This window comes from Peromyscus eremicus, chromosome 8a (genome assembly GCF_949786415.1).
Source record: "Peromyscus eremicus chromosome 8a, PerEre_H2_v1, whole genome shotgun sequence".
NCBI lineage: Eukaryota > Metazoa > Chordata > Mammalia > Rodentia > Cricetidae > Peromyscus > Peromyscus eremicus.
In genome coordinates this window covers 37,061,390-37,088,548 of record NC_081423.1, presented here as the reverse complement: position 1 = coordinate 37,088,548, position 27,159 = coordinate 37,061,390, and the positions used below count along the sequence as shown (strand labels likewise).

Here is a 27,159-nt window from a genome sequence, read left to right as displayed (position 1 = left end):
TATGCCCCGCCCCCTGCGCCCCGCCCCCTGCGCCCCGCCCGCTGCGCCCTGATGTCTTCAGGTTCTAGGCCTGACGCCATGAGCGGCTAAGGGCTGTATGTCACTCTACGACGACGTGACCGCCTTCCTGGGCGAGTGGGGGCCCTTCCAGCGCCTCATCTTCTTCCTACTCAGCGCCAGCATCATCCCCAATGGCTTCACTGGTTTGTCATCCGTGTTCCTGGCGGGGACCCCGGAGCACCGTTGCCGGGTACCGGACACCGTGAACCTGAGCAGCGCGTGGCGCAACCACAGTATCCCGTTGGAGACGAAGGACGGGCGACAGATGCCCCAGAAATGCCGCCGCTACCGACTGGCCACCATCGCCAACTTCTCTGCGCTGGGGCTGCAGCCTGGACTGGACGTGGACCTGAAGCAGCTGGAGCAGGAAAGCTGCCTGGATGGCTGGGAGTACAGCAAGGATGTCTTCCTGTCCACCATCGTGACCGAGGTAGGTGGCAGGCCCCTGTCAGTGTCTGGTGACAACCGCGGGCGATGGTTGTAGTCCTTCCTCCAACGCACAGGCTCCCTGGTGATGGGCATCCTCCAGGCAGGACTCCCAGGAACATAAATTTATGACATGACTTCTAGCCACAGTATGTCCCTCAGAGTACAAGTGTCAGGCTGGCCATCGTCCTTAGAGCCACATTGAAGATGGAGTCCAGAAGACCCTGCCCCTAGGAGATGCTCTGAGACCCTGAGGGATGCGACTTTGTCTGGTGGTGTGATCCAGAGGAGCGGAGTTAGGGCTTGTTCCAAAGAAGTGCCACCGTCTTAGCATTTATGTTCAGAAAGGAAACACTCTTTGCAGAACTTTTCTAAGTTAAGGAAACACGTGTCTCAAACGCTCTTCCATTTCTCTAGTTACTCTTTCCTCCTTCACCTGTCCTCACCCCAAATGAAGTCTTGTCCTGCCCCACGAGAAATTGTTTTCCGTTTACCTCGATAGATTGTTGTTTCTCAAGGACCCCTGGGTCTGAAGATCTATCTATTCAGGGTGACTTTATATGGAGTCTTTTCCACAGTATTCTGAGACAAGATCACTGGCAAGGTTTAATTATGGCACATAACCTTCATGTAGAGAGTGATGGAAACCTAATTCCTCATTCCTTTGCACTTTCCTCTTGGGTGACTCTGATCCCTTGCAGTCTCTTAGCTGGAGATGTGGCATGCTGTTTAATGGGACATGTGGAAGTGTTTTGGGGGACTCAGGCACCAATAGTAATTTCCTGGAGTCTCTGCAGTATTGATTATGCAGAACAATGAAAAAAGTCTTCTGTGGTGGTGTGGTTTGAATGAGAATGGCCCTGATATGCTCATAAATTTGAATGCTTGGTCCCCATTGGTGGAACTGTTTGGAAAGTATTGGGAGGTGTGGCTTTGTTGGAGGACCTACAGCCTTGTTGGAGAAGCTGTGTCACTGAGGGTGGGCTTTGAAGTTTCAAAAACCCATGCCATTCCCAGTTACCTGCACTATGAAAGACAAGATGGAGAGGGAGAGGCTGCCTGCTTCTCTGCATTGCTTGTGTTAGTGAGCTCATATACTCAGAACATTCAGGGATGCAGGGGATGCCAATTCATTTAACAAGAAGCCTTACATTTCAGAAAAGGAGTGAATAATGCATCCCTTTTCTTTTCCTACAGTGGGACCTGGTGTGTAAGGATGATTGGAAAGGCCCGTTCACCACCTCCTTGTTTTATGTGGGTGTGTTGCTGGGCTCCTTCTTTTCAGGACAGCTCTCAGACAGGTAAGATGCCCAGTACTAATCAAGGAGTGTATACCTGGCTTTGACTTCAACTGATGGTATTCTCTTAGACCAGAGCCATTCATTTCAGAAGCAGCAGCATCTATGTCTAGCTTAGACTTTACATATCAAGTAAAATGGGCCAACAACCTCCCACATCATTTCCTAATCCTTACTGGGCAGAGAAACCATTGCTAGCCAAGCCATGTGTACCCATGGTCCAATAACCAGTTGATTTGCCATGATTCACTTATGCACAAGTGTGGCCCCCTTTCCCTGGGAGAATATAGTACTCTCCCGATTCCTGAGAAAGGGAGAGAGAGGTTGACACTATACATGTGTGGATGCACTGTATTGTAGAACATGGCAGTACCATGGTGGCCACCCTTGTATTTGGAAGATAGGGTTCTCTCTCTGAGCAAGGTGAGAGAAGATAGAGACCTCACTAGTCAGTTTGTGGTATGAGGAGCAGAACCCTGGTGTCCTTTAGGTAAGTGGCCTGTGGTTATGGCAGTTACTGTATGACCAGGAGAATGAATGTTATTTGTTATAAGCATGGTAGTTGTATAGTTTTAAAGTTTTTAATCTAAGGTCCATTAATAGCTCAGAGAACTAAAAAAAAAAAAAAAAAAAAAAAAAAAAAAAAATCCTTGAAATTAAAGCGGCTCTCTGAGCAAGATGGCTGGGAGTGAGGTTGGAGTGACTCTCAAGCAGCCACATCTTTCCCGACAGGATCTTGCCACATTGGATGTCACCAAGTTGACACCACCTTCACATGAAGTTATCAGCAGACAAGCTACAATTAATATTGGTACAATTGGTCATGTAGCTCATTGGAAGTCCCCTGTGGTGAAGGCTATTTCTGGAGTTCACACTGTCAGATTCAAAAATGAACTAGAAAGAAATATTACCATCAAGCTTGGATATGCTAGTGCTAAGATTTATAAACTTGATGACCCAAGTTGTCCTAGACCAGAATGTTACAGGTCATGTGGAAGTAGTATACCAGATGAGTTTTCCACAGACATTCCAAGGACCAAAGGGAACTTCAAATTAGTCAGGCATGTTTCCTCTGTTGACTGTCCTGGCCATGGTATCTTGATGGCTACAATGCTGAACAGCACAGCAGTGATGGATACAGCTCTTCTGTTGATAACTGGTCATGAGTCATGTCCTCATCCTCAGACTTCTGAACACCTGGCTGCCATAGAAATCATGAAACTCAAGCATATTTTGATCTTACAGAATAAAATTGATCTGGTGAAAGAAAGTCAGGCTAAGGAACAATATGAGCAGATTCTCACATTTGTACAAGGAACAGTAGCAAAAGGAGCACCAATTATTCCAATTTCTGCTCAGCTGAAATACAATATTGAAGTCGTCTGTGAGTACATAGTGAAGAAAATACCCGTGCCCCCAAGAGACTTTACTTCAGAACCCCCTCTCATTGTTATCAGGTCATTTGATGTCAACAAACCTAGCTGTGAAGTTGATGACTTTAAGGGAGGTGTAGCTGGTGGTAGTATTCCAAAAGGAGTGTTAAAGTAGGCCAGGAGATAGAAGTGAGACCTGGTATTGTTTCCAAAGATAGTGAAGGAAAACTCATGTGTAAACCAATCTTTTCCAAAATTGTATCACTTTTTGTGGAACATAATGATCTTCAGTATGCTGCCCTGGGTAGTCTCTTTGGAGTTGGAACAAAGATTGACCCCACTTTGTACAGAGCTCACAGAATGGTAGGGACAAGTGCTTGGTGCAGTTGGAGCTTTATCTGAAATATTCACAGAACTGGAAATTTCCTATTTCCTGCTTAAACGTCTTCTGGGCGTACGAACTAAATGAGACAAGAAAGAGCAAAGGTCCAAAACCTGTCTAAGAATGAAGTGCTTATGGTCAACATAGGATGCCTGTCAGCAGGAGGAAGAGTTAGTGCTGTCAAGACTTATTTGGGCAAGATCATTTTGACTAATCCTGTGTGCACAGAAGTAGGAGAAAAAATTACCCTTAGCCAAAGAGTTGAGAAACATTGGCGTTTAATTGGTTGAGGTCAGATAAGAAGAGGAGTGACCATTAAGCCAACTGTAGATGATGACTGAAGAATCCAAGTTAAACAATGCCTTGGGATAGAATTGGTATTTCTTTTAATATCTAGGGGTATATTTTCAAAGCAATACTAGGGAATTAATTTCATAGCTCATTACCTTAGTAGTAGCTGTAAGAATATTCTCATATTTTGGTGATGAATTTAACCTTGACTTCTAATATAGAGCTGTAGCTGAAGTTTGCCTGGTCCTGCCCAGCTCCTGCAGCCCTGAGGCTGCTTGGACCCAAGTAAACACACAGAGGCTTATATTAATTAAAACTGTTAGGCCATTAGCTCAGGCTAACTATTGACTAGCTCTTACATTTAAATTAACCCATAATTCTTATTTATGTTTAGCCACGTGGCTTGGTACCTTTTCTCAGTTTTGTCTTTACATCTTGTATCCTCTGTGTCTAGCTGGTGACTCATGATTCTTCCCAGAATCCTCTTTTCTGCTTGTCCCACCTATACTTCCTGCCTGGCTACTGGCCAGTCAGCACTTTATTTATTAACCAATCAGAGCAACACATTCACAGCATACAGAGCAATATCCACAGCATAGGGCCTACAAGTAAATGTCAAAAGTGGCATACTATATACTATATTGGATTAAATCTACATTTTAGCAGAAGTTACGCATTCCAAAATAATGTCTGATTCATCAATGAGTGAAAGTTTGAAGTGAAACTTCACTACAATCAGCCTTTGCTATAGCACATATATCATTAACCTATCTAAAATGAAAATGGTCTCTTTTTTCATGTTTTCATCTGTGAGTGGCTCCATGGTGAAGGACAGTTGTTGCTGTCAAAACCAAGGGCCCACACTTTCCATGACCCACTCCCTTTATTTGGTCTTCTGTTATCTGAAATTTGAAGGGAAGGAAGACCAGTGAGCTCAAATGAGCAAGGCTCTTAAAAATTGAGTGCTTATTCCCTTGCCACAGATGACCCTTTGCTCATAGCTTTTTCCTGGATAGGACCAGGAGAATCCAGAACCAGAAGGTCTCACCCTCTTCCATTGCCCTGAGACTATGTCTTGTTTATGCCTAAAAATCTCAGTCTTCCCTTACTGACAAATAGTATTATAACGATGGATAATAAATGATAGTTGACAAAGTTCTGTCCAGGTTGTCTTTTCTGGGGTCTTTGTTTTAGTAACAGAGTCTCCTGCATGATGAACAAGCACCTACTGCTGACTACTGCCCCTAGCTGTAGGAGTTGGTAGGATTATGGTATAAATTATGCTATTAGTAATCTTTGAGCCTTAGAAGAGATAAAGATTGTTCAGAAGCAGAGTGTGTTGGTTCTAAGTCTATCCCCCACATGCCTGCAATTTTCCTGTGCTGTGCTTTTGAATTAATCATGATTTTGCTTAATTAGATGTTCTGTTAGAGCAGTGATTTCCAACTCTAGCTGACATGAGAATTGCTGGGGGGATTTAAAAAAAAAAAAAAAAAAAAAAAAAAAAAAAAAAAAAAAAAAAGGCCAGGCAGTGGTACTGCATACCTTTAATCCCAGCACTATGGAGGCAGAGGCAGGAGGATCTCTTGAGTTCCAGGCCAGCCTTGTCTACAGAGTGAGTTCCAGGACGGCCAGGACTACACAGAGAAACCCTGTCTCGAAAAACTGGGGTTAGGGGGAAGCAAATCTTGTATCCTCAGTGTCTAGCTGGTGACTAGACACAGGGCTGCAGGAGCTGGGCAGGACCAGGAAAACTTCAGCTACAGCCCTATTATTATTATAATTATTATAATATGGGGGGAAGTGTTGAGAAAGAAGTTTAGGGAGTTGAGAAATATACATACTGAATAATGATGTCACTGGCTCTGGGTAGTTTGATATTTATACTCTTGTTTGCTTTTCTTTTGATTTGCATAAAAATGGGATTTAATTCCACAATTACTGTGTTGTGATATTTTAGATACTGAAGCTGCCTTATAGAGGTTTAGAACTGTGGCTCTGAGTCTTTAAGAGTTTTGAGGAAACTATTGACATTACATATTTGATTGACTCTGAAGGGTTGTATTGTAGCATGAACACATTTAAATAAAACAAGGTTCTGAATCAAAAAAAGAAAGAAAGAAAGAAAGAGAAGAAAGAAAGAAAGAAAGAAAGAAAGAAAGAAAGAAAGAAAGAAAGAAAGAAAGAAATTGAAGCAGTGGGAAGTGGAGCACCCCTGTAATTCTAGTATTCAGGTGACTGAGACCACAGGATTCCAGTAATTCAAGTCCATCTTGGGCTACTCAATGAGAACTTGCCTCAGAAACCAAAAGTAACAACTCATGAAATTATATACAAAAGGTTACAGATTATATTTGAGGATTTGTTGTTGTTGTTGTTGTTGTTGTTGTTGTTGTTGTTGAACCAAGGTCAGTAGCTTTCGGGAAGTTCTCAGAAGGATCTATGATGCTATGTCCCTTAAGTTGGAGCTTTGGGATCTATCACAGACACCTAAGGTCAAAAGATGGGCTTTCCACAGATCTTGGGCCTTGGTGGCTCTGATAGAATACTTCTAGACCCAATAGAGGTTGCTGCACCATCCTCCTGGATAGCTAGGGGCTCAGAGAAAAGTTCAGGCTGAGACAGAATGTCAATCTGTCTGGGGAGCAAAGCTGCATTGCTCTGTCACATACACTCAAGGTGATATGATTACACATTTATACCTATGGATCACTACCACATCATTATTCATAATTTTTGAGTTTTGGTGTTGTTTTCTACATTTTTATTATTTTGTGTATGTGTAATGGAAGAGAGGTGTGTATACCAGCATGCCAAAACATGCATTTGGAGGTCAGGAGAAAACTGTGGAACCCCATTTTAGTTTCAGGGATCCAACTGAATTCATGAGGCTAACACAGCAAGCCCTTTACCTGCTGAGCCAGCCATCTTGTTGGCCCTTGGTTTTGTGGGTGCTTTTTTTTTTTTTTTGAGACAAAGGCTTTTTTGCCCTAGCTGACCTGGTACTTTCTATGTAGGGCAGCATGAAACTTGTGGCAGTCATTCTACATCACCTTGCTGGGGCTAGAAATAAAGGGATGTGCCACCACTCTCAGCAAATGAAAACTTACATAAGTATATATTCCATTAGAGTTATTTTCAGGAGTCATATAGTGATTAAAAACAAAAATACTCAGCTGCTACCAGGGTGCATTAAAGAGGTCAGTAGGCTGCCAGTTGTGGGGGCACAGCCCTTTAGTACTTGGGAGGCAGAGGCAGGTGGTTGTCTGAGGTTGAAGCCAACCTGGTCTACAAAATAGGTTCTAGGACAACCATTGCACAGAGAAACACACACACAAAAAAATATTAATAAAATAAAATAAATAAAGAGGTCTGTAGGCTGTGACCATAGATTTTCAACTCTGGCTGAGTCTGAAGTACCTCCCTGTTGGGGAATGATATTTTTCTTAATCTAGTAACATGCATCAATCTATTGCTTTCGTTGGTTTAGCAAATATATAGTATGTAATGTGTGCAAAACGCTGTTCTAAGTACAGCATACCTTAAGCACCAAACAGATAACCATGTCCTCACAACCCTCTGAAGCAGGAGCTGTTATTCCCATTTTATAAATGAGGAAAACAAAACACAGTGGTTAAGTTCTGTGCCCAGGGTTACAGAGCTGGCAAGTGGCTGGTTGTATTGAAGCCCAGAGATCCTTGACCACTGGTTTATGGACTACCACTAAAGACCTCTGCTCACCTGGAACTTGTCCTTGGCAAGGCAAATAGATGGATTCAACTTACTGAGGGAGTGATTGTTTTCCTTGGCGATGGGAAACAATACCAGAGAAGGACAGAGTGCTGTGGGAGTGTCTGACGGGCCAGGGGAGGCTTTACTGAGAAGCAAAGCAGAGGCCTGAGCAGATGGACAAACTGGACTTAGCTGATACCAAAGTGAGGCTTTTGGGTTCAGGCAGAGAGCAGTGAGGACCCTTGAGAGTTGTTTGTTGTTGTTGCTTTTAACTTGAGTGTGACTGTCAAACAGGCATTTTAAAAAAGAATTTGACAACTGTCTTGTATTGATGGAAGGAAAATAAGAGACACCTCTCTCTCTCTCTCTCTCTCTCTCTCTCTCTCTCTCTCTGTCTATCTCTTTAGTTTTTGATGTTTTTTCTCTGGGTTTTTTTGTTTGTTTGGTTGGTTGGTTTTTTCTGTTTTTTTTTTTTTTTGAGACAAGTTTTCTCTGTATGACAGCACTGGCAGTCCTGGAACTCCCTTTGTAGACCAGGCTGGCCTCGAACTCACAGAATTCCATCTGCCTCTGTCTCCTGAGTCCTGGGATTAAAGGAGTGAACCAGCACACCCAGTTTACAAGAGAGATCTTAAAGGGACTTGTTAAAAGATCTTCAGTGGTCCATGCAAAAGATGATAGGGGCTGAGCATAGGACCAAGGCTGGAGAGATGAGGTAGTGAAGTCAGGAGGACTTGCTGACTGGTCAGATGTGGAGAGTGAGGAGGGAAAGGTCTCTGGCCTTCATAACAAAGTGAGGGAGATTATACCCTTTTCTAAGACAGAGAACCACATTTGCAGAGGAGACATTGAATTCAGTTGGAAGGTATTGAATTTGGGGTGATTATGAGACTCCTAATTGGAGAGATTCAGTGTGTTTTTGGATGTATAGCTACTCTGTGATTGGTTCCCATAATGGCAGACGAGGGGCAGGACCAGGCTGAGAGGTCCTTCATGTAGAAGTGAGGAATTTAAGGGTGGAATGGTCGCTGAATCTCAGAGAAATTGAGCTGATGTCAAAATCAAGGAGGAAGTGCCCCAAGCTGGGTGTAGAAACCACGCCAGTTGTGTCTTAGGTTCACTAGATCTTTATGAGCCATCTTAAGAACCTGTGTACCGTTCATGGAACACCATGATCACCTGAGGAAAAGTGTTTAAGTTCCACACTAAAGGGTTTACTCCCAAAGAAACAATGGAAACAAAATTCATGAGCATACTACGGATTACCTTCCCTACAGAGGGGTGATGGAGTGTGTTGAAAGACCTCTTCTGAAATTTTTGAGGCAGGGAGCTGGGGATGTATCCCAGTTGGTGAAGTATTTGGCTAGAATGCATGAAATCCTAGGTTTGATCTACATACCAAATAAACCAGGTGTGGTGATGCACCCCTGTAATACCAGTACTTAGAAGATGGAGGCAGGAGGATTAGGAATTTAAGGTCCTATTCAGTTACATAGTGACTTACAGGTCAGCCTGGGATACAAGACACCCGTGTGTGTGTGTGTGTGTGTGTGTGTGTGTGTGTGTGTGTGTGTGTGTGTGTGTGTGCTGGCTTTTGCACCTGAAATTTCTTTTAAGTTAGCTTACTTAGACTGTAGCCGGAAGTTTTCCTGTGTCTCTGATCCTACCCGGCCAGTGGTCAGGGCGAATCTCTCCCACCTGCTGCCTGCAGCTGCTTGGTCCCAAGTAAACACATAGAGGCTTATATTACTTACAAATGTATGGCCTATAGGTCAGGCTTCTTGCTAGCTAGCTCCTATAACTTAACTCAACCCATTTCTATTAGTCTATGTGTTGCAACGTGGCTGTGGCATTACTGGTCTGTGGGCATCTTGTTGCTCCTTGGGCAGCGAGCTGGCGTCTCCTCTGACTCCACCCTTCTTCATCTCATCTTCAGTTTGGGTGTACCACCTAACCTTATCCTGCCCTGCCACAGGCCAATGCAGCTTTATTCATCAACCATCAGAGCAACACATATTCACAACATATAAAAAGGCATCCCACAGCATCAGCCTGAAAATGAAAACACTGAAGTGCTGTGTTCTGACTGCACTCCTTGCCTGCAGCTCCCAGCACCACCCTCAAGCCTGTCTGCACAGCCAGAGAAGTGCTAGGGCTTGTGGGGTGGGCGGCTCTACTACTTCTAAGTGCCAGGCTGATAACTGAACCAAATTATGGCCTCAATTGATTGTTCAGAGTATCAACAGTAACTTTTTAATATGGGAGAAATGTTGAGTTTTCTTCCTGACATAAACCTAAATCTAAATTCAAATGAAATTGAAATAATTTTATATTGTCATGCCTTCCCTCCCCGGCAAGATGGGGTTTCTCTGTGTAGCCCTAGCTGTCTTGAAACTCACTCTGGAGACCAGACTAGCCTCAAACTCAGAGATCTGACTGCCTGGGATTAAAGGCATGCATCACCACTGCAGGGCCCATTGTCATGACTTTTATGTGACATTTTAAGCTAACTTTATGGATTATGAGAGATTCAACACTAGGAAGAAGTAGATTAATGTTTCCTGGCTTTGTAAATATATGTTTACCATTTCATTGACAGCCTTTAAAAGTGAGGTCTGTGGGTGGGAGAGATGCTCAGAGTAAAGATACTTGCCAAGCTCAACCCCCCGGATTCTGTCAGAGGGATGCACATGGTAGAAGGAGAGAACCAACTCCAGCAAGTTGTCCTCTGACCTCTGCATGCACCCCACCCCATCCAAAACTGTAAGAAATTAAAAATGAAGTTCACATAAGGTTTTCTGGTCTAAGCATGGTTGTGCATGCCTGTAATCCAGGCACTAGAGGCTAAGCAGGAGGATAGACTTAGAGGCTAGCCCGAGCTATATGGTAAGACATGGTTTAAAAACAAACAACAAATAAAACCCAAAGAACACAAACAAGTTTTTTTCTTCACACCCTCCAGCTGCCCAAGAGTAGTGGTATGAAAGGGTTCCCTAGCTCTCTGTCATCCTCCTGAGCAGCCCTTGGAAAGAAAGGGGGAGAGTTTGCACTGGTCTGCCTTGTCTCTGTAGCATGCCCCCCTTACAGAACAGTGCAGCCAGACGGGAGTGTCCTTCTTCACTATCTAATAGCCAGAGTGCACTTTGCAGTTTTTGGTTTCTTACTTCCTTCAAAGGCTTCTGCTGGGCAGCTAATGCCTGTCACTCAAGTCCTGTGTTCATCACATACACACACATGCTCCCCAGCCGTAGTGTGTGTGTTCAGAATCTGGCTTCTCTCTCCACTTAGTGCTATTTCTTGGCCACACAGAGAGCTCCTGGTGGCAGTTTCCATTACCTCAATTCCTGTACTTCCTTCATAGCACCGAAGAAAACTAGTGAATGGAAATTGATGTCTTAGGATTTATGATGGTCACTCGTTCTAGACAGAATGCTTCCCCACTGCCAGCAGTTACTTTTCCTTTGGACCTTATCAGGGCCCATTCTCAAGGAGATCATCCCAGGATGCCCAATCCCTACCTGTTTTTGAGGGGTGTGGGTTCACTCAGGGCCCTGCTTAGAAGACACAGTACACTTTAAGGATGTCTTAGCCTTTCTAGCTGCAGGGGGGCCCAGCCTCTCATGGACTGAAAAAACTCCCTTAGTTCAGGGAGTTTATATTTTTTTTTTCCAAACTTACACTTTTACGAAGTTGATTTCCATATCCCCAAAACATCCTGACTAAGCTTGCCTTAAAGGGACAATGCCAATGCAGATTCTCAATTAAGGAATATCACAGTGTGCCAGATTTTTTCCAGCCAAGTTTTGCATAGGCTTTGTACCCTTGGGAAATTCTTGGCAAGATTCACACAGAGGGCATCAAGAGAAACAACAGGTAACCAAGAAACAAAAGGTGGATTAAGGCTAGGTGCTAGCACTCTGGAGCCAGACCAGGTGGAGCCCAGTAAAAATTCTCCCATCACCTAACCTTAGAGTCTGAGTCCCTTTGCTGTGTCTCTGGGCACCTGGGGACCATTTCTTTTATGCACTTGTCTCAGTGTGTATTGGTGTGTCTGGTAGCATGTTAATTAAAGTGTGATTGGTATTGTCTCACCAGGCAGTAGCTTCTGGAGGGCAGAGGTGACACTCTTTGAAAGCAGAAACATTGCCGGTGTCTAATATAAGAGAGAAAGCATTCATTGAATGCACATGGCATGAGCCAGCTCAGACCAGTCTCAAGCAGAATCCACCACTTTCCCCCAGATGGACTTGTTCCTTCCTTTTGTGGCACCCACTTTAACAACAACAAGCCAACAAACACATTGCTTGGCTGGTTGGTTGGTTGGTTGGTTGGTTTCAGGTTTTTGTTTTATTTTGTTTTGGTTTGATTTTTTTGGTTTTTCAAAAGAGGGTTTTTCTATGTATCCCTAGCTGTCCTGGAACTTGATTTTGTAGACCAGGCTGGCCTCAACTCAAAGAGATCTGCCTGCCTCTGCCTCCCAATTGCCAGGATTGAAGATGTATGCCACCACCGCTTGGCTACAAATTTGTTTTTGTTTGTTTGTTTGTTTTGGTTTTTCAAGACAGGGTTTCTCTGTGTAGTTTTGGTGTTTTTCCTGAATCTCGCTCTATAGACCAGGCTGGCCTCAAACTCACAAAGATCTGCCTGCCTCTGCCTCCCGAGTGCTGGAATTAAAGGCGTGCGCCACCACTGCCTGGCCAAATTTTTTTTTTTTTTTTTTTTTTTTTCGAGACAGGGTTTCTCTGTGTAGCTTTGCGCCTTTCCTGGAACTCGCTTTGGAGACCAGGCTGGCCTCGAACTCACAAAGATCCGCCCGCCTCTGCCTCCCGAGTGCAGGGATTAAAGGCGTGCGCCACCACCGCCCGGCCAAATTTGTTTTTTAAAGTGAGTAAAGATACAGAAAATGTCATAGAATGAATGTATGGTTTCATGAATTATTCCAGGAAATAAGCTGAAACCACTCCCTTCATAGCAAGGGCTCTGGGAAGGAGATTGAAGTTTCCTTTTTAGGCCAGGTTGGCTGTTGCTGGGAGTGATCAGGGAGCGAGAAGGTCAAGAATGCAGGTGATGGCTGAATGTCTCCCTTGATGGGTCATGACTGGGGGATTCTTTAGGATGGGGAGGGTAAGAATCTAGAGAAACAAGTTTACTTTAGTTCTGGAAACCCAATTACTTTAGATTCTGTCACTGTCACAGTTCGACCAAACTGGAAGTGCCTGACCACAGCCATCACGGCAGGCAGTAGAACTTTGTTCCCTCAGAAGCACATCCAGTGTCTGACCCACCCAAGTTAGCACCCGTGAGTAACCACTTCCAGGTCTGGAGAGACACTCAGCAGTGAGTGCTCACTGCTCTTGCAGAGGCCCTGAGTTCTATTCCCAGTTCCCACATTAGGCGGCTCCCAACTGTCTCTAGCTCCAGCTGCAGCTGCAGGGGATCTCATGCCATTTTCTGGTCTCTGGGAGCACCTGTACTCACACATGTACATGTTCCCTACCCCACAAACATATGCATGCATATTATTCAAAACAAAAATCTTTACAAAAAAAAAAAAAAGTTCATTGACTAAGGTAATAAATGAACCACTTCCATGTCAGTACGATCATAATCACTAGAGGGGCACTCCCAGAGCAACAGACCCTAAACCCCAAAACTGCCCCAAATCAACAAAAATTTAAAATTCTGAATTCTGAGCTGGGGAGATAGCACAGTCAGTAAAGGGCCTGCCTCACAACCATGAAGTTCCGAGTTCAGGCCCCACAGCCTTGTAAACAGCTGGGTGGCTTGGCTTTGTAATCCCAGGGATGGAAGACCAGGGGCAGGAGGCTCCCTGGAGCTTATTGACCAGCCACCCTAACCCGATGGGTGAGTTCTAGTTGTCAGTGAGAAACCCTGTCTTAAAAAGAGGTGGACAGCTTCTGATTAATGACACTGAGATTGACCTCTGGTCTCCACATGCATATACACACATGTGCACATGAGAACACACACACACACACACACACACACACACACACACACACACACAAAGAAAACCTCCAAACTGAGCTTCTTGTCGTAAAGAAGGATATGTAAAGAGAGTAGAAAGCTTACATCCAGGGAAGGGATTGATGCAGTTTTTGATGGTACTCAGGAAAACTGCAACACAGTAGGCAGATGGACACCTAGAACCCTGAGAAAGCATTATTTCAGGTGTATCAGAGGATGCTTCCCAAAGAAACTAGTGTGTGAGTCTGCATGGTCTGAGGAGAAGCTCCTCCATGGAGACAGTGCAGATGAATGCATTCTCCAGGAAGAACCCTGACCAGAAGAAAACAGAAAGAAGCCTGCTAATCTAAGCAAAGACAACAGTCTGCACTATAGGTAATGATGCACATCCCCTGCTCCTCTGGCTGCCTTCATGCGGTTGCCATAATCTATCCCTGGAATTTGTATGTTGGATTTTTTTATAGTTGTTTTGTTTTCATTTCGTTTGTGCTGGAAATTGAACCCAGGTCCTTATGGGTGCTAAGCATGCGCTCTGCCACTGAGCTCTGCCCATCTCCTCCAGCTATTTTAAATTGTCAGTATTGTTTTCTGTAATTCATTATGCTGTATATTTCATATTTACATCATCTCCAGTTCTAGGGCATCTAGATGGTATACAGACATTTTCATTTTGTGCATTCCATGAAGGTACTTTATCCCAACATTGATTTTGTGTGTAACTATTATGCTGATACATTGAGACTTCCTCAATAAATGAAAAGGACTCTTTATACATCTGCATTAGTAAAAGATAAAAATTTCTCCAAATTTCACCTCCTTCAGTGACCCATGGAGGGGTTTTGTTGTTGTTGTTTGGGGGGAGGGGTTGTTTGTTTGTTTTCCCAAGAGTTGTATCCGGGGCTGGAAAGACAATTCAGACCTTGAGAGCACTGACTGCTTTTGCAGGACTTAGGTTCAATTTCTAGCACCTACATAGAGGCTCACAGCCATCTGTAACTCTGGTTCTAGGGGCTCTAATGCTCTCTTGGCCTCTGAGAGCACCAGACATGCATATAATGCCCAGACATATATGCAGACCAAACACCTATACACATAAAATAAAATTACAATTAAAAATTTTTAACTCAAGGAGGGGAAGTTAGGTTGCTTGCCTGGTGACCTTTTACCTTCTCAACAGGTAAATATGCTTGCTGTCAAACAGAATAGAATAACTTGAATTCAACCCCCCAGGATTCGTATGATGGCTGGAGAGATCAACTCTACAAGTTGTCCTCTGACCTCCACATGGCTATATCCCAATAAATAAAAATGAAAGGAAACTTTAAAACAGAAAGTTAGAAGTCTGAAGGAGGGTGTACCTCAGTAGCAGAACACTGGTCCAGAACTAGGTTTCTTTCCCTGGTAGCACAGAAGACAGACTCAGGTTCTCCATCATGGCTGTTTCATCTGCCTGCAATATCAAAATGGAGTGCACACAATTACCAGGCATGTCTGTTACCACATTGCAGTTTTACCCATTCCTTTGTAAATATACTTTCTTCCTGAATGATATATACAAGTGACTATTTTATGTTTATCAAAATATCTGTGCTTGTCTATTGTGTGAAGTATACAAAATTTCTGTCATGTTTTTATTTCTCAAACCCCTCTTTAAAATGTAAACAAATACAGTTAAAACGTTTTAACTTGTGAAGGAGTATACTCTATATGTTATAAAAGTCAAATTGTAATGCAATTATATATTTGAGTTTTTACATGTATTTCTTATCTTTAAAAATTATTATAAGTACGTGGATTTAAACAAAACAAATGCCTTTTCATCCCCTGCAGTCATTAGCATCACTGTGGCACTGCCTTTGGAGCAGCCTGAGTGTCCAGGCTACACTTCCTAGAAAGTGTGGAATTCAGTGACAGCGTGGAGACTGGGAGAGTGGGACTACCCTGGTGCCAGTCCTTGTGACAGGAGAAAGCATCTCTCAGTGGAGCCAGTTGCTGCTGCCTCTCCCAGCTGCTTCTCTGTGATCCTCTTTCCTCCCCAGGTTTGGACGGAAGAATGTGTTGTTTTTGACCATGGCCATGCACACTGGCTTCAGCTTCCTGCAGGTCTTCTCTGTGAACTACGAGATGTTTACTGTGCTCTTTATCCTTGTTGGCATGGGTCATATCTCCAACTACCTGGCAGCGTTTGTCCTAGGTATGGACATGAGTTGGAGTTTACTTCTAGATACTATGTTTCATTTTTCTGGAGACAAGTCATGGGGAAAATTTCCCCTAGTAAATAAACCTAGCTTACCAGCTAGGAGATTGAGCCAGACAATGGTTCCTCACTTCTGATGTCCAGCTCTCTTCTGGCCTCTGACTTGTGACCCTTTAGCCTTATTAGTACTTAAGCCATTAACTAGGGTTCACATGGAGCATCCATTTTTAAGGACTTGAATAGCAAGGGCTTAGGTAGCTGAGGAACAAAGGAAGCACACCAAGGGTGGATGGGCTGTGGAGGGCAGGCTGCCCTTGAAAGGGAGCTGCTGCAGAGCATTGGTGGCTATCAGTGTCTGCCAAGGAGAGTGAATGGCCCAGTTCAGGTTCTGGTCAGAGTTCATTCACCCTTTGAGGCTCTGACTCAAACAAGCCACCTTGTTCCCACTGGAAAGCTTCCAGTCTCCCTGTTTGGAAGAGCCTTGCTTAACTAATCAGATCACTGGGTTCCTTTGGGTTGTATTGTGGAAAGGATTATTATTCTCTTTTCACATTTACTAGAACATTTTTTCCTCGAAGGATAATAGTTAGCATGTGTGACCTTAGTAATGACTTTTCTTTGGTGAATTCTTCCTCATGAAAGGACTTACAGGGGCCTAACACTGTTTAGCATGTGACTGGAGATGATGATGATGTTTTCATGAGAGCACTGTTGCCTAGGGACCTCAGAGGAACACCCCAGGAGCAAATCAAAGCAGACTTAGTTCAGATGCAGCCCCTCCCAGGACCTCAGAACACAGCTAATTCTGGCTCCCTCCTTGTCTCTATGTTGAAAATGATACCACAGAAGATTCCTAAGGAAATAGCCCTAATTAATGATTAACTTGACTCCTCCCTTGTTTTGAACAGGAACAGAAATTCTTTCTAAGTCAGTCCGAATTATATTCGCCACCTTAGGAGTATGCATATTTTTTGCATTTGGCTTCATGGTTCTGCCTCTGTTTGCATACTTCATCAGAGACTGGCGGAAGCTGCTGCTGGCAATCACTGTGCCAGGGGTGCTGTGTGGGGCTCTCTGGTGGTGAGTGTGGCCCTGCCTGCCCTTTGGACTGCCTGCCTGTGGGGTGGCTTCTATCTCATGTCCAGTAGAGGGCAGCAATAGCCCCCAAACCCCAATTCTAGATCCCAGAAAAGGATGGTGAAATTTATTTATAAATCATGTCACAAAGTCTCTCCATACTCAGAAAAGCCTGCTTGTCCTCTGCCCTGTTCTAAGTTGAACTAACAATTTACTGCAGGCAGATAGGGGCCAATCTAACCTTTGGGAAATTCTCAGATTCCGGGGCAAGACAGCAATACCTGGGCTGTAGCTGCTTGATGCTGAGGCCCCAGGCCATGGGTTTGGGGAGGTAAAGAGAGGGAGAGCTCCAAAAGTGAGCTTTCCTGAGTGGCTTTGCAGAGGGATGCAGGCTCCAGCCTCCCCTCCAACAGAGGGGCATTAGGCAGGCAGAACATAGGCCATTCTAAGGCATGGAACTTGACAGACCCCTTACAATAGACTAGACTAAAGTGAGATCCTCATCCATGTACATTGACAAGCACCCTGGAGAATAGTGGGAGAGGAAGAAATAATGCATCATGGCTCCTGATTATCACAGGGGAGAGAGGGCTGCCTGGTCCCAAGGATAAGGAACATATCCTCTAAGACTCCACACACCAAGTCTCCAGCCTTGATAACCATGCTGGTTTGTGTAAAGAGACTGACGGGTCTGTTGACTAAATCAGAGGTGGAATGAGGAAGAAATGATGTTAAGTGATCGCTGCAGAAGTGATCGCTGCAGAAGTTCCTGTGGATCTCAGGACAGAGTAGAAAATAGCAGGGTCTGGGTGTGCCTAACACTCAGCAGAAGCCGGGCATCAGCTGCCCATCTTGTGCTTGTCTCTTTAAAGCCTAGAAGGGCACCACTACTGCAGACAGGCAGGTACCAGCCAGAGTAGGGATCCCCTTGGGATGTACAGGATGCTTCAGGTTTTGCTCAGCAGAACTCATACCTCAGGTAGCTACTGGGCCATCTGTTTCTGGCTTATGAAGACCTGACACTCCACACACCTAGCTCTGCATCTGAAACCTCGTTTCCCTTCTGTAGTTAAGCATGGCCAGCCCCTGGGAGAGCAAGTGAACAGGAGGCCTCACTAGATTACACTTGTACTTCCAGGTTTATTCCTGAGTCTCCCCGATGGCTCGTCTCTCAAGGCCGAATTAAAGAGGCAGAGGTGATCATCCGCAGAGCGGCCAAAATCAATGGGATTGTTGCACCTTCTACTATCTTTGATCCAGATGAGGTAAATACCTTGTGGAAGCTGGTGGGGAGGCTCACACTGGTCATTTTAGGTCAGCAGAATACAGCACAGCTCACAGGAGCTCAGCCCTTACTTTACCCAAACCCCAGCCATCCCTAAGGCAAGGTCTGTTAAAATGCAGAAGTTACAGGAATGGAGAGATGATTCAGTCTGTAAAGTGTTTGCCATACAAACATGAGGACCTCAGTTCAGATCCCAACAATGACCAAAAGGCCAGGCATGGCAGTGTGCCTGTAATCCCAGCACTGGAGAAGCAGGGACAGAAGGATCCCAGGGGCTTAAAGGGTTAGCTGGTCCAGCCAGCTAACCAGTCAGGGAGAGATCCTGTCTCAAGTCGAAGGTAGAAAAGTGATTGAAGATGACACTAGGTCAACCTCTAGTCTACATACACACGCACTCACATTCCTGTGGTGCGTACACATATACACCCATGCACATGTATACACACAAACCTCAGAGGATGAGGAATGGGTTCCAATACCTAATTCTCCCATGGATTTTTCCCCCATGCTTCCTTTACTTCCTATCCAAGTAATGATATTTTTTAACCATTTCTCTTTTTTTTTCTTTTTCTTTTCTTTCTTCTTTCTTTTTTTTTTTTTTTTTTTTTTTTTTTTTTTTAAACATAGGTTCTCACTATGTAACCCTGACTGGTCTGGAAATCTGTCTAGACCGGATTGGCCTCAAACTCCCAAAGATTTGACTGCCTATGGCTCACAAGAGCTCGGTTTGAAGAGATATGCCACCATGTCTGGCTTAACCATTACTTTTAATATTAAAATACCTTTCATTAGAAAGAGGTGTCCATCAACTTTAGCATTCTGAGAAGTCACTGTTTCTTATGCCTCAGGTTGTAGATGGACTTTCTTTGGGCCACCAGCTCACAAATAACAACATAGAGACTTATTTATTAATTATGAAAGCTCAGCCTTAGCTCAGGTTTGTTCCTAAATAGTTCTTATTTTTTCCTAACTAGTTCTTATAACTTAAATTAACCCCTATTTTTTAATCTACATTCTACAATGTGACTTGATAACACATCTCTCTGTACTGCTCATCCTGCTGCTTCTGCTCTGGCTCAACTCTGTCTTTCCTCTTCCAGGATATCTTTCTCTGCTGGCAAGTCCCGCCTATCTCTTCTGTCTAGTTGTTGGCCGTTCAGCTTTTTATTACACCAATCATAGCAATACATCTTCACACAGTGTACAGATATCCCACAACATCAACGGTTGTCATCAAAAGAGAATCTGAATTCCCGTACATTTGCACTAAGTAGTATTCTGTCTCTGGCAGTTGTTTTTTCCCATAATGCTGGATCCAAGTCTTTTCTGATGGTCACCTCTTCCCTGTTCTCATATGCCATGAGTAATTTCTTGTAGTGTAAGCAGTAAGCATGTTTGAGATGTTCTATTCTCATGAGGACTTGGGGCTTGTGAGAGAGGAAGCAGTTTTATAGGCAGCCAAGATGCTGAGAGCCACCAAGAGTCCTTAAGTGGTGGCCTGGCAGCAGCAGTCACTCAGGATGATCTAGAAGGGCTCTGAAGCATAGAAGTCAGGTCTGGAATGTGACTGAGGGCATTTGAAGTGAGGTGACTTTGGTGGCATTTAAGTAAGGGGTCAGTCTGGGTAAACCCTTAAGCTTCATTGGAATCACTGATGAAATCAGGCTGTTTGGGGATTTCTCTGAGTCCCAGGTTGACCTTTTGCTGAACTACTGTGTGGGTAAAAACAAGCTCCGAAGGTGTATTAGCTCAGAAAGAGCATCAGTATGTTTAGACATGTGGTTTAGTGATGGCGTTGGCTCTGCAAATCTCATAGGAAGTTACTCTGGATGAAATGTGGGTCAGTTTTTCTATTGTCAGTTTCATTTTTTTTTCTGGAAGAAGACCAATAACTACATGGTATGAGGACTCAAAATATTCATTCCATTTAAAAATCAGTTCAGTAAAATACACAGCCTTCTTTGTCTCTGACTGAGATTGCAGGGAGTCAGCCTTACATAGGAAACCTCAAAGGCCTCCCTGAGAGGTGCCAGTGGGGATGGGCAGGGTAATGCAATGAGGTGGCTGTCACCTTGGGCCTCTACAATTGCTGGATTCCTCTCTCTATCCCTCAAGGTCCTTCATTGCCTTTTGTCATTGACTAAGCCTGCAGGGGGCCTCGGACAGCTCCCTTGAGTCACTGTACTGCTGTCTTTTCAAGGAAGAACCTTAAAATGCTCCCTAACTCCTGAGAAGTAGATAGTGAAAATGATGAGTTCCAGGTCTCCAACTTTTTCTCCTTCCTATACCATTAACTCTGTTCTTCCTGCAGTTACCAGACCTAAATTCCAGGACATGTCAGTCACACCACATTTATGATCTGATCCGAACCCGGAATATCAGGATCCTCACCATCATGTCCATAATCCTGTGGTGCGTAAGTGAGACCCACCTGAGCCTTATCTACTCTGGGGACTCTTTGCTATAGACATGCCTCAGACCAGAGCTGAAAACCTCTGTCATCAAGTGATGCAAGGGTTATTCTTGTGATGGATGGCAGCCACAAGGACATGACAGTTCTTATGTCATGGAACCCAGAAAAGGAGAAATGGTCATGGAGGCTGTTAGGATCTAGGGATCCCACAAGGGAATCCCACAGGTCCTTGCTTAGTTGTCCTGTCCCTTGTCCCCTCCCTCAGGAGATTATCTATGGAAAATAGCCGAGAAGAGACTGACAGCACCTCTACTGTGCTCATGGAGACAGAGGGAGCTCCCCCCTACAGTGGGGCCACACTGTCTATCATTTGCACACACACCCTGTACACCCCCTCCCCCATGCCTGCCTGTTTCCTCTTCAAAGTGTCCTCTGTTGATGACCCACTCTCTCTGGCTGGGGCAGTTGGGAGTTTGAAGAAGGGTCTCAGTGAAGACACATTATCCTTTAGGTTCAAGAGGCTGCTAAGAGCTTTCCGGAAACATGAAGTGGGATATGGCCCTTCTGGGATGTTCATAGAGCAGTGGTTCTCAACCTTTCTAATGCTGTGACCCTTTAATATAGCTCCTTGTGTTGTGGTAACCCCCAACCATAAAATCATTTTCTTTGCTACTTCATAATTGTAATATTGCTACTGTTATGAATCATAATGTAAATATTTTTAGAGACAGAGGTTTGACAAAAGGGTTGGGAATTGGATTTTTGTAAATGCTTCGTTGTAAGATTTTAATGGTGAAATACAGGTTGGGACTTTTCCCTAGTGATTAAGTCAATGTGAATTGCTGAGACACTTTCTTTCTGAAATGTTCTGAAGGTGCATCAGCAAATGATTTACCCTGGGAAAGTTAACTTTTGAGCTAGGAAGTAAGGCACAGGGTGAAATCTACTACTGCCCTCCCATTCCTGCATCAAGAGCAGTTCAGAACTTCTCGAGATGAGTGTTTTTCAAGGTGTGTGGGTCTGGAGAGATGGGTGCCGCTTCTCCAGCTCTCTTCTGTACCCTGTTGCAGGCTGACCATATCAGTGGGCTATTTCGGACTTTCTCTTGACACTCCTAACTTGCATGGGAACATCTATATGAACAGCTTCCTCTTGGCGGCGGTTGAAGTCCCAGCCTATGTGTTGGCCTGGCTGCTGCTGCAGCATGTAACCCGGCGCTATTCCATGGCTGGTGCCCTTTTTCTGGGCGGCAGTGTCCTTCTCTTAATGCAGCTGGTGCCCTCAGGTATGGACGCTGTGTATTTGCAAGTGACTCTTCTGTGTTCCACTTTCCTTCAACCAGGAACTAAATACAGTCAGGACATTAGATCTGTGTTAGATGTGCACAGTGCCCACTTAAAAATCAAGAGATGATGTCACAAAGTCAGAGCCTTCAGTGTGAAGAAAGCTTTGGGCTGCTGGTTAATTAAGCCCTAGAGCCAAGTTAATATGTTCATACCTATTTTCCTCTCTAGAATTAAGAGGAAAAGTCATCACACTAGGTCTGTTCTATTTATTTATTCAAGCAATACCTGGAGTGGGTCTTGATGGAGTCTCTTTCTAGTAGAGCAGAAACAAGTTAATAAATGTTTATACTCTTCAAATGTTGTTACCTTCTGTGAGTAGAAAGAAAGGAAATTGGAGCTCATCTAAAGAGCAGTCATGGTAACATCCTAAACAAGAGATATTCAGCAGAATTTAAATGATGTAACAGAACACCATAAGAAAGTCAGGAAGAGCCTGGCAGTGGTGGCTCATGCCTTTAATCCCAGCACTCTCAAGGCAGAGGTAGGCAGATCTCAGTAAGTTCAAGGCCATCCTGGTCTACAAAGTGAGTTCCAGGAGAACTAGGGTTGTTAAACAGAGAAGCCCTGTCTCAAGAAAAAAAAAAAAAAAAAAAAGGAAGGAAGGAAGGAAGAAAGAAAGAGAGAAAGAAAGAAAGAAAGAAAGAAAGAAAGAAAGAAAGAAAGAAAAAAGAAAAGAAGACCATTTCAGAAGATTTGATAGAAAAGGGAAAGCTAGGCATGGAGGGTCACACCTGTAATCCCAGCACTTGGGAGGAGGATGCAGGAGAATGAAATGTTCAAGGTCATCCTTACCTATATGGGGACTCTGACATCGCCTGGCCTACTTCAGAGCTGTGAGAGGGAATGATCCCAGTATGCTTCCGAGTGAAAAAGGAAATAGTAAGTGATGAGGAAGGAGAGAGGTAAAAGAGAGCTCATGCTATGGGTAAGAGTGTGCTGGTAAAACTGCCTTGGTGTCCACTAATAGACAGGTGGAACCCTTTCTGACAAGCTGTGGAACACATGGCAAGCCTTATTGTCCATTGCTTACCAGAATCTTCCATGCCCCTGAGGCTTCTGGAACCTCTGGTGGTTACTTTGAGGCCTGAGGTACTGGACCCTCTGCACAGGAGCAGCCCCTTGTGTAGAGAAGGAACCTGGGAGTGGCTAGTGGCTCTCAGCTGAGCTCAGAGCACCTGTGGGTCATAGTTATTATTCTCATTAGGCAGTGAAGTCGATTGGAGGGTCATCCCGAAGGTCAGATGGTTTAGAGACTTTTTTCAGTGACTTTATTACTCTTATTTTTTGGGAGCAGGGAGACATGTTTCCCACATGTAGAGGTCAGAGGACAACTTGCAGGAACTGGGAAGAGTCAGTTCTCCCCTTCCACTCTATGGGTCCTGGGAATCAAACTCAAGTTCTCAGGCTAGACTGAAGGACCCTTACCCACCGAGCCACCTCCAAAGCCCTGGACCTTCATGAGTAGACTGTAAGCATGAAGTGAGCTAGAACTGAACTCTGCCATTCATGTTCAAGTCCTTGGTTAATTCCACTGTGCCCTCAGTGTGAGGTTCTGGGGAAGCAGCTCACCCCTAACACAGGATCACTTCTGGAAGGCAGGCAGATTGGGTGGAGGGGCACATTGTCTGGGCTTTTAGGTTGAGGAACACATTTACCCTCACTGAGACTAGCTGAAATGATCAGTCTCCTTTTAGTAATCCCTTTAGAAAGAAATATAAACCATGGTGTTTTCCTCCAATAGAAAAGTATAGAAACTGACCAACTCTGTCTACTCCAAATCAGGGAGAAAGTGGGTTCATTTTAGGCTAAAAGGGAAGAGAACTCCTCCAGGGCGGCCTTTACGCTGGTCCTTCTTACCTTTGCTATCTTTCTTTTGTCTCTCCAGATTTACTTTTTTTGTCTACTACCCTGGTGATGGTGGGCAAGTTTGGAATCACCTCAGCCTATTCCATGGTCTATGTGTACACAGCTGAGCTGTACCCCACTGTGGTCAGAAACATGGGTGTGGGGGTCAGCTCCACAGCATCCCGCCTTGGCAGCATTCTGTCCCCCTACTTTGTCTACCTTGGTAAGTACCATAGTGCACTGGAGTGATGGATGGAACAGAAGCCCTGAGTAGCTTTAATGTGAGCTGGACACACATGCCTGTAGTTAGCAGGATGCATCCGTTACTGGGACCCTGGCTGGAGGAGGTCCTTTCTAAGCATAAAATGGAGAAGGCACCCATTCCAAATGGAAAATAACTCATAGACCATCTAGATGGGGATGAGAAAGTGTGGGGGGTTCTATTTCAGTCTCCCAGACCCTCCATCACAAACTATGATTTCTTCATCCTAAGAAATTCTTTAGGGAGCCAGTGTATTTTACTAGAGGAATTTCTTCTTGGAGTTAGAAACATAAAGAGAAGCCTGTCCATTCAAGAGGTCTACCTGAGGGACTGACAGTTGCCATAACTTAGAACACTTCTTTAGGGGACCCACCCCCACGTTTTTTCCCCGGGGTGCTCTTGAAGAGTGAGGGATAAGGGATTTAGATAGAAATATAGAGGGGAGAGAGACAGATAGAAACGCAGGATAGCCTCGGGAAGGCCTGGATCTTTATCCACCGGCCCCTCCTGTCTCTTCTAAAGGGCTTTTTAAAGAGATGCCAAGGGGTGGAGCAAAGGACCTCCCCCTAGCACAGCCAAGTGCAGACCCTTCCAAACACCTGCTAATCACACACATGGGCAGTCCATCCCCCTCTGCAGCCCTGCTGTGTAAAGCAAGCTCAGATCTCACTAGGAAACCTCTGTGGGCTCCCACACACTTCATTTCTTCAGTGTACATGTGGAGGTCAGTGACAATTTAGGGAAGTCACTTCTTTCTTTGCAACATTTGGATCCTGGGAATGGAACTCAGGCCGCCAGGCTTAGCAGCAAGTACTTTTACAAGCTGAGCCATCGCCCTGGCCCCCATTTTACTTTTCAAGACAGGGGCTCAGTAAGTTGTATGAGCTGGGCTTGAACTTGCTCTGTAGCCCCAGCAGCCCTTGATCCTTTGCTCCTCTTGCCTCAGCTCCCCCCCAGTAGGTGGCATACAGGCCTTCATTGCCACTCATGACAGGGTGTTTATGCCCTGTAAAGAGCTGCCTTTTGACACTTTATATAGCAGGACTCCCTCCTGGAAGCTCCTCCTCCTCTGTATGTCCCTAGCTCTGGAGAGGACCTGCCAGTGTCTTGAGAGTAGCGGGTTCTGAAAGCTTGGTACATGGCTAATGGGCTGCAGCATCTTGTCTGACCTGAATGCAGATCACACTGTGATACTCTGCAGAGGTGGAAAGTTGCTTTGTCCTGGACAAGTACCTTGTGCTCGTTGGTAACCCTGTGGCTTGGTGACTCTGCTCCCCTATACCTCTCCCTTGTCCATTGTGGACACTGCTGGATCTCTGGGCACATCTGTGCCAGGTCTGGGTTCTGAGACTGTCTAGATGCCAGACTTCACTCTAGCAGCCCAGGCTTTGGGAAGCACGGAGACCAACAGGAAGACAAGTCCTATATAAAGTCTTAAGGAAATATAAGGCCAGAATGAGACCAAGTCTCACTGTAACCTGGATCCTCTGCTCGACCACAGGTGCCTATAACCGCTTCTTGCCTTATGTCATCATGGGAAGTCTGACCATACTGACAGCTATCCTCACCTTGTTCTTCCCCGAGAGCTCTGGTGCTTCTCTCCCAGACCACATAGACCAGATGCAAAAGGTCAAAAAGTAAGATATCTCCCTCCTCACACTGTAGATGTATTTGTTCAGGTTCTGGCCATGTCTTAAGGGCTCAGCTCTTTGAAGTAGTGCTCCCTGCCCGGCGTCTCACCATAACTGGACTACTTTAACCATGGTGCTATAAGGGCAATGGCCTGACCCTGTGTGAACAGGTGTCCATGTGCATGCCCATGAAAGCAGCAGCTCTGTTTAGTGCAAAGACTACAGGAAACTTGAGAATCTGACATGTCTTTTTGTTTTTCTTTCACTTTGTTTTTCTCCAGACCTGGCTTGTTTGTTTTGAGACTGGTAGGTATCTTTATAAGATGTGTAAGTAACGTTTGTTTTACTTGTTTTAATAGAATAACGCGTGTGCAAGCCCTAAGAAAGAAACAGGTCCCAAAAGATGCTGGAACAAAGACCCCAGAATCCTCAAAAAGCACAGCCTTGAAAGATGGTGAGGAAGGCCCAACCATCCAAAAAAGCACAGCCTTATAACACCCCTCCAGAAGGTGAAAAACGAAACAGACAACCTGCATATCGTCAGAAACGCTGTCAATGACCAAGAGCTTTTCTGTTCTGTTGACCTTGTGTCTAATGTGCTCTGTCCCGGATGGGTGAATCTGTCCTGGAGAGCCAACCACAGACAGCTTGCACATCCCATTCCAGGGGTGGCCTTGGCCCTTCCAAAGAAGTTAATGAGTCTCTTGAGCCAGTGGGACTTGCAAGACTGTGCGAAACACCTGCTAGACTCGCTTTGCTGTCTTAGAAGACTGAGAAGGCTGCACAGATAGAACTGCAGGTCTGTTCCCCTCCTCTCCCTAACCGACAGACTCACAGGAAAAGGAATAGACGTCTCTCAGGGGCTGTGCTCTTGGCTAGGATGCACAGGGCCCTGAGTTCCACAGGAAGGACCAGGTGGAAACAAACAAAACTTCTTGGAAATAAAGGATTCCATGGGAGTTTGATTTCTCATCTTTTGTAAGTTACAAAAGTCCTTCCTGTGGTTGTTTATCTCACAACAGAAGAACACAAGACCTGGGGAACCTAGAGGAAATGAAGGTGTGAGCAGGTACAATACGTCAGCAGTGTGTGGATTGTGACTGCACAGTCCCACGGCCTGGTGTACTGCGTGTGTCTGGTCAGAGTCCTGGGTTTGTCCAGGCCGTGAGAAATCCACTGTTGAGGCCAAGGCTTGTCCTCCTCTGCTGTGTAAATCAGAATCCCTGGCTACCCCAGACACTGCCTGTGTCTTGAAGGGAATGTATGGGTGACAGAGTGTCCTCCCTCTCTCAGCACTGTCGTGGGGGTGGTTTTGCTTGTCATCATCGCTGTCCTATCTCGAGTAAGTCACTCTTCAGCAGAGACTTGGGAACAGTGTTTCTCGGCCCTGAGTCACCCTGGCTGGTGTTGAGCTGCCACCATGGCGGCCTTAGCCACTACCACTGCTCCGAGTGCCCAAAACAACAACAACAACAACAACACTCTGCTTCTTCCTTTACGATGTGTAATCATGGGGAAAATTACAAGAAAGAATCGTAAACTGAGTTCAGTCT

General features: G+C 44.9%; 1 protein-coding gene and 1 pseudogene across 2 annotated transcripts; both read left to right on the top strand.

Annotated features, from left to right (window-relative positions):
• The first annotated feature begins 10 nt into the window (after positions 1-10).
• Positions 11-26,565, top strand: LOC131916908 (organic cation/carnitine transporter 2-like). Of its 2 annotated transcripts, XM_059270551.1 has the most exons (10): positions 11-490; positions 1,684-1,787; positions 15,590-15,744; positions 16,656-16,827; positions 17,963-18,089; positions 20,421-20,521; positions 21,593-21,807; positions 23,754-23,936; positions 25,477-25,612; positions 25,966-26,565. In XM_059270551.1, the coding sequence occupies exons 1-10, from the start codon at positions 98-100 to the stop codon at positions 26,099-26,101; spliced, it is 1,722 nt and encodes a 573-aa protein (XP_059126534.1). In that variant the 5' UTR covers positions 11-97; the 3' UTR covers positions 26,102-26,565. The 2 variants fall into 2 exon arrangements, with proteins under 2 accessions (XP_059126534.1, XP_059126535.1); XM_059270552.1 differs by lacking the exon at positions 25,477-25,612 and having other exon boundaries at positions 25,966-26,076.
• On the top strand, positions 2,405-5,291 carry LOC131916911 (eukaryotic translation initiation factor 2 subunit 3, X-linked-like; annotated as a pseudogene).
• Positions 26,566-27,159: the final 594 nt, after the last annotated feature.

What these genes read in the sequence shown, in the direction of transcription:
- LOC131916908 (XM_059270551.1), top strand. Translation starts at nt 98, where the DNA reads ATGTCACTCTACGACGACGTGACCGCCTTCCTGGGCGAGTGGGGGCCC. An exon ending in CCTGGCAGCGTTTGTCCTAG is followed by an intron (nt 15,745 to 16,655) that starts GTATGGACATGA and finishes TGTTTTGAACAG; the next exon opens with GAACAGAAATTCTTTCTAAG. An exon ending in CCCCTACTTTGTCTACCTTG is followed by an intron (nt 23,937 to 25,476) that starts GTAAGTACCATA and finishes GCTCGACCACAG; the next exon opens with GTGCCTATAACCGCTTCTTG.